Source organism: Branchiostoma lanceolatum, chromosome 17 (genome assembly GCF_035083965.1).
Source record: "Branchiostoma lanceolatum isolate klBraLanc5 chromosome 17, klBraLanc5.hap2, whole genome shotgun sequence".
Lineage (NCBI taxonomy): Eukaryota > Metazoa > Chordata > Leptocardii > Amphioxiformes > Branchiostomatidae > Branchiostoma > Branchiostoma lanceolatum.
Window position 1 is genome coordinate 17,844,393 of NC_089738.1, and position 13,252 is coordinate 17,857,644.

Below are 13,252 nucleotides of genomic sequence, written 5' to 3' on the forward strand. Positions count from 1 at the left end.
CGGCAACCGTTGATTGTTTGAAATCCATCCAGCATCTTCAGCTCAGGGCTGAAGGGTTCTTGTCACTTCGACCCTCACGAGACAGGTCTGACCTTTTTGTTACATGTTGTACTCAGGTACTTGTTGTAGCCTCATTCCAGCCGTTAATTTTCTTTAAATTTGTTCAGTTCCTACGTTTCTATCTGTGCTAGAAATAACGAATCATGTCTTTGGTAGATATCCTTTATCACGGAATCCGTTTTATTTAAAATTTAGTTGCATTGTATGTATATCTGTGCGTGTGGAGTGTTTTTTTTTCAACAGGAATGCAACATTGAATCGGTGCTGAACTACCTGAGTCGACACTTTGCACACACCTTTGGAGCTGCAACTGCTTCAAGTACGCAACAGCTTGCTAAAATCAAGGTTAGTGTCGTATTGCTTGAGAATCGGAGAGGGAAAATGTCTTTAAATGTTGTTCGATCTGGTTGCAAGGACATTCGAGACGTTTTGTTGCAACCGCCATCTTTGTGTTGTGATGAATTGTGATTGGTCAACAGTGCTGACCAGGGCATATTTGAAATGTACAATATCATCATGGTATCAAGATATGTTTAACCTCTTTGGTGGCATTACTAAATCTTACTTGTATCTTAGATGTATTTGAAATTACTTCTTCTAAGATTTCTAACGTAAACAATCTTGATGATTCAGCATTGGGAAAACCCCGAACTATTGTGTAACTCGCCCACGCTTTGCGAAAAGCAGAAGTTCATGCGTTGTAGTATGCCATTCTGATCGCCAAGCGGCGCTGCTGAGCCGTGACTCGGAGGGAGCTATAAATGTTCACCATATCTGACAGGCTATGCGTTTTGGTAGCAGTTCTTCAATTATCTATCTATTTATTTATTTATTTATTCAGTTTTACCACATTTGTGGAAGGATTGACACAACAGGTGAACTATCACCTTTACAAGATGTCAACCCAGACCAGACTGTAAGGTTTGGACCATCGCACACCGGGGCATGCCCCTACTCTTTTTCGAAAGGTGTGGTGGGTTCTTTTACGTGCGCGGTCTTCTGCAAAGATATCTCCTGCATGTCTTTAAATTTTATACCCAACTGTCTTTGACATTTTCTTACGGCCTTTACTGGTTAACGTTTCTGCTGAAAAAATAAGAGAAAAATTCGCAAGGTAACAGTTACTCAAGCAACTGGATAGAATGCGGGCTTGCTTGGCCTTTGGGTAACTTTTACCTTGCGTATCTTATTACCTGGATAGCTAACCTTCATCGACGTATCAAGTGAAAAATTCGTTTTTCCGGATCCCACCCTCAAACTGCGTTCTCCAAATGACTATAGCATGGGACCAAGATTTTAAAACAAGCCCCTTTCTTTGCCTGCAATGATATCGTTCGCTGCTAGACGGCGCTTTTGCTACCCACCTGTTGACGCCTTGTTCCCCTTTGACAAACGACGTCAACAAAAAGCCGCCCAAAGGTCGCCGCGCAACAAAAGTCCCCCGTACAAAAGTCATACCCTGCACCCGTTATCAAGTTCACTTAGCTCCTATTGTTACAGACTGGCCTTGGGAATTCTTTTGAATGTCGTACAAGCAAACTCATGACACTTTTGGCAGGCCGTCAAATTGCAAAAGGGACCTTTAAAAACTCTGGTCTGGGTGCTTCGGAGGTCATTAACCTGTAGGACGTCTTGAGTCTACCACCAATCTCCAAGCAGATGTTAGGAGAGAAAATTGTTTAAGTTTTCTGACACAGAACCGAGTAACCTCCTTCGCAGTACGATCAACTGTTTGGATACCGTGGTATTTTCGATGAAAAGAACAACAAAAGATCAGAATCTTCTTTTATCACCTCAAAGGACCCGGATCGAGCATCATTACCGAGGAGTGCGAGGCATGTGGAGTTGCCACTAACCTCGCTCCACAGGCGCCCACTGAAGATGCGGAAAGTGCATGACTAATTGCAAAGAATCAGTTCGTTGAGCTAGCTAACGTTAGATGAAATACATATTCACTTAGAGGATCCAGGAAAATCGGAAAACCTCATGTGCAATTTTCATGAACCTTCGGAAAACGATAGAAAACCGTAATTTTGTTCGTACCCGGCCTCAAGGTCTGCCTACCGAGACTAACATTCTCCAGACGGCTACCTTTGTTGTAGAGCACAGAGACGGTCCGGAATGCGACCATTGATCGGTAATTGGCGAGCGATATTTTGGAGTCGAGCCAGCTGGACAAGGTTTGGACGGGAGCCCAAAGAAACAGCGGTATTTGTCTGCGAGAAACATTCTTGCGCCTGAATGCGCTGGAAGTATTATTGAAGCCTGGTTGTGTGGACTGTGACCGTGCATTTTACACGGCGGCAACGTCAACAACTTCCCTCAGAGTCAACACGTTGAAACATGAACTTGAGATAGCATCGACGTCCGGCTTTCTGGACTATGTTTATTGGCCAAAATTGGCCAAAAATAGTCTATAGGAGACTCCGTGGGGTGCTTAACGATCAACGAGCCTGGTTTGCTAAGATTATGAAAATAGCCCGAGGGTTGATCTAAACAAGCAAGAAAGTTGAGTATTTTAGTCATCGCCGTGGCTAGTGTAACTCCCAAACCCGTGTTACATCGCTCGTTTTCTTCGCGCATGACCAACCCCACAAAGCCTGCTAATGGTTGGGTCACATTTTCAATCCGGGGCCCGGCCGGGCAGTGTTTGGGAAAAAAAATGTATGATATAAAAGACAACAAAAAACACAAAACGTACCAAAAACTATTCAAGAGCATAGCTTGTGCATATCTATTGATATACATTTTAATTTTTCGTTTCCGCAAACAGCCCGGCCGGGTCCCGGCTGGGAAATGTGACCCAAGCATAAGGAGGCTAGCACTACTCACACAGACTGTTCGAAAACAACCAAAGCCTTAATAAGTCTAATAATCTTGTCCACCACAAATATTTTCAGTGTGGTTGGCATGTTTCTACAGAACCTAACCGTCTTTGTGCGCGTTTGAATCCGCGCCGCCGGCCCGCCATGACCATTTTCGTCGAAAGTTCCCAGAAGGCCCGTTTTTCTCGGAACGAAAGTGACACGAGCTGTTGTTTGCCTACCTGCCTGCGCACCTGAGGGGGAGGGGCTTAACGCCGCCGTTGTTTTGACGTATCCGGCGGGAGGCAGCTACACGTACGTGCGGCCCCAAAGTTTGCGAACACGCCCAGTTGATCCATGTACCCTGCACCGCCGATAGCACGATGGCGCTGGAAGCTTCCCCGAACCGGGGCGAGGGGGAACTCGTGGTGATTCCCCGCCGCAGCTTCTACGCAGTGATTTTCGCGGTGACTCTCCTTGTCCTCACGACCCTCGCGCTCGGAGTGGGCGGGTTCGTGTACCTGTTGCGTCAGGTGGAGCAGCTGAGGGAGACCAGGTGTGCGTGCGCCCCCATGAAGCGGGACGTGCCACCGAACCTTACGGGGGAGGTGGAGCCTCACGCCGACTGGCATGTCGCAGCAGCCGCGGAACAGGTGAGTCGAGAAAAGTTGCTGGGTGAGAATTTGGGTTGCTTCAATGGCGCCGCGTAACCTTTGGCCTTACTCTACAAGCACGCCTTCACGGGGTGAACCGAAATGTCAGTCTTGACGTGGGTAGTTAGAAAACGAGCACTCTCTGACAGTAGTTGTTTACACCTAAAAAGTACAATGCGAGCATATTTCTGAAGCAGACGAACTAGATGTCTTATTGGGATGACACACTGCAAACGGTGAAATGAAGAAAAATTACATAAGGATGTTATAATGTAGGTTAGGTATTCAAAGCAATACAGATCGCAAGGCAATAGGGGGGGAAAAAACGACAAAAATGCACTCCGGGGTTGTGTTAATAGCTCATTATGGTACAGAAAAGGTATGTCACATACCGACAACACATTTTAGAGGGGCGGGGTCACATACCTTTTAGTACAGTAGCAGTTGGAAATGAGGACTTGTTTTTGCTTATTGTATACAGTCAATTCAGTATGAAGTGACGACTGAATGAACTTGAAGAAAACATAAGTGTCACACAATAGACAGGTCACTCTAGACAGGATTCTTTATGCTTGGGTCAATGGGGAAATTGTCTAAGGGACCACAGAAAGTGGACCTACAGAGGTAGTCACTGGACAGGATTGACATATCTTGATCCACACAAAGTTGTGTTCACTATCATAGCTTTTCCTCGCGTCTCTTTCTTTCGTAGCTCTCTGCTATCCTCAGGAACGGCAGAGACAAACGGAACCTACCCTGGCTCGACGTCGATGAAGAACTACCGGACGTTGTACTGGAGAGCCTCGGGCTGGAAGCCGAGGAGGCCCGAGAGGAGAGCGACTCTGTACCCGAAGGTGACCCACCCTTAAGCCGAACAAAACGGGGTGGAGGTTAGTCACTAGTCTACAGCAGAGTCCTTTAGTGACCGAGAATGTAGCAGAAATCAGTGGCCAAATGAGGTAAACACCTCAGGCAAATCACTGACAATTTGGCCAATTTCTACTATATTTTCAGAGACTAGAAGGACCCTGGTAGAGACTATAGGTGGTGATGATAGATAACAGAGTATCTAGAGAGAAATATGCGATGACAAGGCGTTCATGTTGAGTATTTCCATTGTTTCATCACTGTGGAAAAATTCTTTATACTGTATTGTCTTCCGTGAAATACATTCTTATGATATCCATATGTACTTCCAGGTGGCAAGAAAGGTGGACGTGGCAAGAAAGGTAAGACTCTAAATGCTTGCCTCTTTTACCGAAGTACATCTGATACAATTTTCTGAATGCTTTAACATCGACTCTCATTACTTTGCCTGATACCCTGAGCACCTAGCTTTGTTTGGAGTGTGGGCGCACCTAGCCTCCGATGCAGACTCCTCCCGGTTGTTTTCTTTTTCAAGTTTCAGTTTTTATACTATTACATTTTTTTCTTATTGCTGGCCCGGCCAAATAAAAACTGTAACTTGAAAAAGAAAACAGCCGGGAGGAGTCTGCATCGGAGGCTAGGGCGCACCGGCCGTGCATCTAGACATTTTTGTAGGCTATAAGGTAGAGGCACTATTGTACACTGGTATACAAAACTTTATTGAAATTTAAGTATCTGAAAAGTAATATGACCGTTGTTATATTTTTTTCATACCATACATGTGGGATTATGATATTTGTCGTCATAGGTATCATTCCTAATGACAAGCTATTTTTTCTGTCGCAGGCTCGGGTCTGAAGGCGGCGCACATACAGGGGGCCGGCGACGGCAAAGAGGCGCATGCGGTGCCGGTCGGAGCCGGTAATCATTTACTCTTGTCTCTATTAGATAATTGTAGAATTCGCAGTCAAAGCGTGTCTGACTTTCTAACACAATCGAAGCCTTCAATCTGTTATACTAACACACATATGCTTTAATAGAGAATGATTCATTATAGTTTACATTTTACTTGCATCATATTCTGTCTGGGTGTGCTTCTTCGTTTCATGCCTACATCAGCAAAACTAGTATCAAAGCCACAAAAAAATTAGTTATCATGATATTTTTCAAATCTTATTCACTGACTTTGGTTGGTATTACAATGATCATTTCCCCCCACACATCCTTCCCACCCTCTGCCGCTGACCCCTCTCCCATTGCTTTGACCCATTATCTCTACTAACCGACGAGGTTTGATTTTAAACCTTGTACTGACCTGCCCCCTCCTCTAGATGCTGATTTGGTCATAAAACAAAGTGCTAACGTGGGCGAGGTCATACCGTCTAAGAGGGACGAGGTCGCGAAAGAAAGTAAGGAAACTTTTACTTACTTTCCTTTTTTGTTTTTATTTACTCGTAAACAGAAAACGTGGACCGATTCGGACCCGCTCGAAGGTTCAAGTTCAAAGGTGAGAGGTCAGTCTATTGTCTATCCTAAAAGTTAGTAAACTTGTTTTCTCTGCCGCAAGCTTCGCGGGCTCGTCTGACCTAACTGCCAATCCCCAACACGTGATGGGCTCAAACAACATCATATATTTCATTGACGTTTTGCTGAAATGTGTACTTTTAGATGGACAAATCAACCACTGGAAGTATGCCAGCTGGATGGGCAAGGCTGAATATTTAGAGCACAGGGATGCATTCTACCTGGACCCACTGGACGGCTCGCTTATGGTGACCGAGGCAGGACTTTACTTCGTCTATAGCCAGGTACTGCAGGTATTGTGGCATGGATCAAACTGTAGCTAGATCCAATACAGAAAGGAATCTGGGCTTTTACCGGACCCAAATTTTCACTGTGCAGTCACAGCTTTAATCAATGTAGGCAAAAATAAGATAACTTTTGTTTGGTTTCCTACCTTCAAAAGGCTGAAGTTGCAGAGCTCAAAATTAGTACCTCTAATCGCCTTACAGTTTTGGATAACACAGTATCTCTTTCGTATGGTGCTGACATGATCGCCCTTCATACAAGGTAGTAGAATGACTGCTCTGGAATTTATTTTATCTACATTTTACCGATGTATACACACATGGCAGAAAAGAACCCAGCTGCTGCTTTGCGTGTCGGAAAAGAGAGAATTTTGACGCATCATTACAGTGGTTGTCTATACGTGTTTTAATCAGTTTTTTCTTTAATTGCCCTTCGCAGGTATATTACTACGACGGCTCACACGCGTTCCTCAGCCACATCATCAAAGATTCCGGGGAACGAGAGTCGTTCCTGCAGTGCATTCAGAGCCCTGCGAACGAGAGTAGGAAGTACAACACCTGTTTCACAGCTGGAGTGTTCCACTTGGACGAGGGGGACAAGATCGTGGTCCAACTTCAGCAGAAAAATGGGGTAGTGGACGTGAGTCCGGAAACATCCTTCTTCGGAATGATCAAGATAGCGGAGCCACCCACGAAGAAACGCGTTAGAAGACCTAAGAACAAAAACAAAGAAAGAGGATCATCGGGGTGAATAAAACAAAAAAATCGTCATTTCAAATTTGGAAAGACACAAGACTCTTAAAAAAAATTTAGAGCCCTAACATTAGACTGGCCCCCTCTGTAGTGGTTGCACAACAGTGTGGCACAAGGGCTGAAGAAACGGAGATGGGCACCACCCTATACACCGATAGGTTTTGTAACAAAGTAACAATGATCCCTACAACTATGCATTGAATAACAAACATAAATAATACAGACTAAATACACATTCAGTAACAAATTGAAGTAGGGCTACATTGAAATTTGGATTATGCCTTTCCAAACTGAAAATGACATTTGTAAAGTGCTAGAGTATTTTTCACCACACCGCTGCCACCAGTGTTACACAGTGGTACAGAGAACCGCCCCTTACAGACGAGCTGGAGATATGAACAGCCTGGGCCATTCTGTCCTGTCTAACAATGCAACTGTAATAAGATACATGTACCAATGCACCGATGTAATCTACATGCATGATGACACTATATAGCTTTTTATCGATGTTGGAAAATAATGTGTATGAAATAGGAACAATTGAAAACAAAGTTGTTCTAGTTAAAAAGGAAGGGAGCTAATGCAAATTAAGGGCAACAACACAAGTAACCACTAGATTCTTAATCTAGGTGAAAGGTGTTTTTTACATTATATACATGCATATATTGTTGTCATCATACTTTGTTTGACTTGTATATCCATGTATGCATTTTATACAGAGGTATAAGCACATAACATGTACTATGACACATGACTTAAAACACAAGTCAAGAGAAAAGGCAGTCATTATCCTCGACGTACCAGTCGATTCTTAAGTAAAAAAAGGAGGTGCAGAGAGATTGTATATGTATATCTATAATATCGATTAGCTAGAGTTAATAAGAGTAGAACGGATTGTTAGTTATAATTATATTATTGGTGGTGGGCATAGATTTGGTCTTTAGACCGAATCGTTCGCTGTACATAGTAAGTAAGACATATTGTTGATTTGCTTCAATTCACTGTTCGGTATAAATGTGTGGTGTATGTGATCCTCCGTGAGTTACTGCAGTATCCCTGTTACAAACAACGTGCTTGTAATATTGGTTAATCAACTGAGTCAATGTTACACACAAGGCTGTATTGTTGCTATGGTTGCCATGTTTCGATCCCACAACGGTTTTAGAATTCCGATTCAAAGGATCACGTCTACTTAGTAGTTGAAATGGTGTACTAACTAAATGAAGTACCAAAAGCAATTGAGCTAAGCGAGTACAAGTGTAGCGGGTTATTGCAGTAATAAATAGAGGGTCATCTACATGGTTATGGTATTGACTAAGTCACAATGAGTAATTTCAAACCTTTTTTGTTACTATTTTATATTCGTACATTGCATAGCTATTTATGTTTAGCCATACCTAGTATGGCTCAACATATTGTTTTTGTTCACGTTCTTCTTCTTCTCCTTCTTCTGCCAAATCTTCAAATTGATTCAACTCTGCCATTTTTTAATCAACCGACCTGAAATTTGGCATGGAGGTAATGAAGGCAAATACCCTCATGCGATTTTTTCATTTTTTTGAAACAGGCCTGAAAATCATTTTTATGGAGGTTTTTTGGGGCATTTCTAGGCAAAAATTACAATTTGGTCTCCTGTGGCCTGGTTTTACAAGTAAATGACCTGACATTCGGTACAAGGTCGCCTTGAACATGTCCCTACAGGATTTCAATCACAATTCTGGTGTACATCACTTCAAAATGCTTCATTTTTGGGACTTTTGGACCCATTTCAGACCAAAAACAGGCCAAAAGTGGTATCCCCGTTCCATGTTCTATTTGCTGCTGGCCAAAGAATCCATGTTCTATCTAAGGATCCCCGCGTTCCATTTGCTACTGGCCAAAGAACACGTGTTCTATTTAGGTTACGGTTACCTGAGGTCATATTGCAGGAACACACGCAAGACTTTGCAGTAAGAAGCTCTTGGGGTCTCGCAGAACTTGTAGAGAGAATTGTTTTGCACGGGTGATTTTGCAACAGTCAATTTATGCATCGGGAGGGAGATTGGCGAAGTATGATGCTCTCGCAAATATTGACTTTCTACATGCAGTTAATATTTCGATTTGCCCAGGTGTTATTTTGGGACAGCACACTTCTTGCATGGGGAGGAGTATGGCTAAACATGCTGTATTTGCTCAGGGGCAAATGGCGGCCTTTCTAGTTACACTGTCTTTATTATGTGGAATATTTATAGGAAGAGATGAATAAAAAGGGAGAAATGTCATTTTGTCTGTTTTTATTTTTGTCGTATTTCGACGTGTTTGTATTAAATTGTGTTGCTATCTACGCACAATGTTATTCTGGCTGTCTTCATGAGATATAAAAGACATCTACATGTACCCTGACTAAATCACGTTTCTATAGTGGCCGTTCCACTGGTCAGGCCACTAGAAGCTTGGTGACCAACACACGTGCAGGAGGATTAGAAACTGTCCGTTACCATGGTGTTGGAGACTGTGGTTACTAGTTGCCATAGAGACAGAGCATCCTGAGCTCCCATTGGACTGATTTTCATGGTGACTGAATCTCCTTTTCAAAACAAGAGTTCCACGACCTCATATCTCCATGAACAATTCTATTCATGCAAATGACTTACATATTTGCATAATATATGCTTGGTCATAAACTCTAACTTACACATGTTGCAATATTGACAGTCCTATAATTTTCCAATTAGATGAATTATGGTGTTTTTGCATTAATTATGCAAATTAGGAATTCATTTGTATAATTAGTATCTGTTGATGCTCCACTTTCCATAAACTACATTACGTTACATGTATTTGAGTGTGATAATGGAAAACACTGCAAATATAGATTTTCCTCATTAGCTATGCAAATTAAGTCCCAATTAGCATAATTTGCACTTCATTGTTTATATATCTATCTAAGCTACCTGCATACTAAATATCATGGAAAACCGTTGTTCCTTTGTTCAGTTATTCTCCTTAGAAGATTTTCACAAAAACGCCCCTGCAGTTCCAGAGGAAGCTGCTAGGGGGCCCAAACCTACACCACTTCTTTATTACATTACAAGCTATCAAAAATGAAGACCACAGCACGTCCAGGTCAAAAGATACAAAAATTGAAGTTCTGCTGCAGTACCAAGGTCACATACCAGGGGGCCCAAAATCGACCTTGAACTTTGGCTTCACAACACCTGCCCACATACCAAATATCATTGTAATCCATCAAGAGGTTCTTGAGTTATGCTGACTACAGTAGTGCGGAAAACACAAACAGACAGACAAACAAACAAACAGACAAACACACACACAGACACACCCAAAACTATATCTCCATTTTTCATGGAGATAATCATCAAGTCTCCTGGTTTACTGGGATGACTGTCAAAAACTGTAAAACTCGGAGGGACTCCGAGAAATGGACAGGGAGAGTTTCATGGTGGTGCACAAACTAATCAACACATAGTTCACACAGACACATATGGCGGATATCAAAATACAATTGGCCTACAGTCCACGGCGCTAGGAGGAGAGTGTTGGCGTTGGGTAGTCGTGTAAGATAGAATCCTTGAAATCGAGGGAGGCACTTTTTAAAGTTTCTGCACTGTCAGTTAATCCGATCTGCTATGAAATCAGAATATCATGTGTACGGATGTATGCTATCTTAGATGTACGTTTCCATTAATTCCGCATCTTTCTTCTAAGCCGAAGAAAGCAAATTTACGGCCGATCATATTGAAATTATGTTTTTCAGCAATTTCAAGAGGAGATGGTAGCATGCCTGTAGTATCACCAACTCTTGCGGGTGACCTTGAGAACTCTAGCTACAGCTGTGACGACGAAGGATACATTATTTCTATTCTTTACCACTTTGGAAGCCACTCTGGAAGAAAATACAGCTGGTCAGAAGAAGCCATTTGTTCCTCTAGTCCCAGCTGAAAGTATGATGAGAGTGAGTCTATCACATGGCTGCCTTGTGAAGTGGTGAGTCGGCATGATATGGCCACACCGTGGACTGGCGGCCACACCATAACAGCTGTATGAAAACGTACCCTCGGCTTCTAACATACCTGGTACGAAAATGGTTTGTAGGGATTTCTTATTTCTTTGTTTCTCATACTTTTAAGATGTCCGAAAGTTAGTTTTTACTTCATGTGTCTAAAATTACGCGTCGATTGGTTCTTAATCAATGTTAGAAGTTAGCGTACGTTTACTTTCACTTTTGTTCAGCGCCATGTTGGAACTGTATTTACCGAAGGCGAGTCCGTGACCATATCTACAACAGAGGCACGACAAGACGAAATAATGTGGTGCCATGACAAGAAAGTACTGTTAGGATACGGTCTGGTACATATTTTAATAATTTTCATAAGTTTCTTTTGCATAATTTGAAATCAAACCCAAGAACAACTAGAGTGTCTCCAACAAGAATACCCGCATTATATCATTATCAGCCCCCGGTCTGGTTTATAAGAAAGCATTATACTATAATCATAACAAGACAGCCAATATCTCTTCTAAAATTGATATTAGATATTCTCTTCAATATGACTTAGACGTATCGAATTTTTGTAGAAATACATCACCTCTTAGTAACTTCTGAAACAGCTATGTAGTGTCCCATACTTTGTTTCCGATAATCGTTATGTCTAAACGTTTTAATTTGATGTATTATACCAGATGCAGGAGCTAGGAGGATGGCCAATTGGACTTATACAATACTAAGTGTTTATCCTGACTGGTTGAATTGTATACAGCACCTGTGTGATACTCTCTACTCGACATCTTTACGTACCTGAGATGCAAGAAGAAATATCAACACACATGTGATCAAGCGGTTCAGAGGACATTCACCCGGAAGAAATTCCTGAGAGAAAAACACACGGCAACTTCTAACGTTCCAGTCACCGAAACTTTAGGCTGTAAGTCCTCTTCAGTGCGCACTCCATACTCCTCACACCTTCTAAAGTATACGTCTGTCTCTACTCCAGTAACTTCGGTAGTATAGCTGAGTTTGCTGAGGTAGAAGGCAGAGGTGCGTCCAAGCCACCTTACCTTACCTGACCACTCGGCCTTTAGACCGACCTGAGGTATCGGGTTGCGTCTTTCCTAGAAGGGTTCGAAAATTCCAGGAAAATCTGGATCGATACTGGTTGCTATGGAGACAGGCAGGTGAAACTGACCACATGTGTGAAGTCCTGTAACAGGTTGACAACAGTACGGGAGACACCCGTACATTCTTTCTAAAGATGGAACTGGCTTTCTTGGAATTGTCCATCAATATATTATCATCTTGTTGGAGTCAAAAAAATAGTGCAATCATAGTTTGATGCAAGTTAATGTAGTATACGCGTAGTTGTACTGTTTCAGTGCTATTTTTTGACGGTAGGGAGAGAGCTATCCGGCCTTTGAATTGTTTGTGCTTTTGTAGAAGATCGTTGAAGTCCATGACAAATATAGTTATTATCAGCCGAATAGATATAAACTGTCATATGTGGAAAACACATTTCAAGTTAGTTTTAAAAACTTTCAACCATGGCGATTCCTTCAAATTTCACAGACTCCGGTAAGATACATGTAGGGAAAGTATATCATATCTATATTAGATAACGTTATGTCACTATAGTGACTTTTCCTATTTTTCAAAAAATTTTGCATCTCTAGGAACCGCATTTCTTGTGGAACGTCTGGTTAAAGAAGAAACACTGTTGGCTGAGAACAAGAAATGTTTACTTCTGACGGTGAAGCATAAGTGCTCTAGATGCACGAGTGATAATGAAGAACTCTGGCGGGCTGGTTGACAAGCTAGGGTTATGAACCCGGAAATAAGTTTCTAAAAAAACAAACCGGTGACTTCTGACGTCTCAAAACGACACAGGTGGGTATGGATGACCTTGTTATTCCCCGTTCCATACTTTGAACAATGTTAGAAGTATAGTCCCGTGACGAGTTGTTTAGAATTCGGCTGTATAGTTAAGGTGTTGAAGTTAGAAGTAAGTTATGCCAGCGGCCATTTTACCGGCCTCGGCGCCATGTTGGAAGTCGGTGTGAAATAATGACGCGATTGGACGTATGAACCGCTTTCAAGCATATTTCTAGTTTAATACTCTGAATTCGTCTTTGATTATATCCTATTTCGTCTTTGGGTTAGGAGAAAGATGAGATAGCTTGAAAAGTCACATTCTCTATAATGTAAGGTGCACTTGGTGTACTCTATGTATATATGTATATATGTGTGTCTGTGTGAATGTATGTATATGTGTGTCAGCGTGTGTGTCTGCATGAATGTGTGTCGGTGTCTGTG

General features: G+C 42.2%; 1 protein-coding gene and 1 long non-coding RNA gene across 5 annotated transcripts; both read left to right on the top strand.

Moving 5' to 3' along the window:
* Positions 1 to 53: 53 nt before the first annotated feature.
* LOC136422729 (uncharacterized) lies at positions 54 to 11,697 on the top strand. Its single transcript, XR_010753667.1, has 3 exons — positions 54 to 405; positions 10,703 to 11,032; positions 11,179 to 11,697. It is a non-coding gene; the product is annotated as an uncharacterized lncRNA (long non-coding RNA).
* On the top strand, positions 2,969 to 7,976 carry LOC136423125 (tumor necrosis factor ligand superfamily member 10-like). Of its 4 annotated transcripts, none has more exons than XM_066411156.1 (7): positions 2,969 to 3,517; positions 4,230 to 4,407; positions 4,717 to 4,746; positions 5,231 to 5,305; positions 5,716 to 5,793; positions 6,053 to 6,192; positions 6,632 to 7,976. In XM_066411156.1, the coding sequence occupies exons 1-7, from the start codon at positions 3,248 to 3,250 to the stop codon at positions 6,941 to 6,943; spliced, it is 1,083 nt and encodes a 360-aa protein (XP_066267253.1). In that variant the 5' UTR covers positions 2,969 to 3,247; the 3' UTR covers positions 6,944 to 7,976. The 4 variants fall into 4 exon arrangements, with proteins under 4 accessions (XP_066267253.1, XP_066267255.1, XP_066267254.1 ...); XM_066411158.1 differs by having other exon boundaries at positions 4,230 to 4,371; XM_066411157.1 differs by lacking the exon at positions 5,716 to 5,793 and adding an exon at positions 5,847 to 5,891 and having other exon boundaries at positions 2,970 to 3,517.
* Positions 11,698 to 13,252: the final 1,555 nt, after the last annotated feature.

Coding starts and splice junctions, on each gene's coding strand:
- LOC136423125 (XM_066411156.1), top strand. CDS start 3,248: ATGGCGCTGGAAGCTTCCCCGAACCGGGGCGAGGGGGAACTCGTGGTG. Junction 3,518..4,229: donor TCGCAGCAGCCGCGGAACAG/GTGAGTCGAGAA, acceptor TTTCTTTCGTAG/CTCTCTGCTATCCTCAGGAA. Junction 4,747..5,230: donor AGGTGGACGTGGCAAGAAAG/GTAAGACTCTAA, acceptor TTTCTGTCGCAG/GCTCGGGTCTGAAGGCGGCG.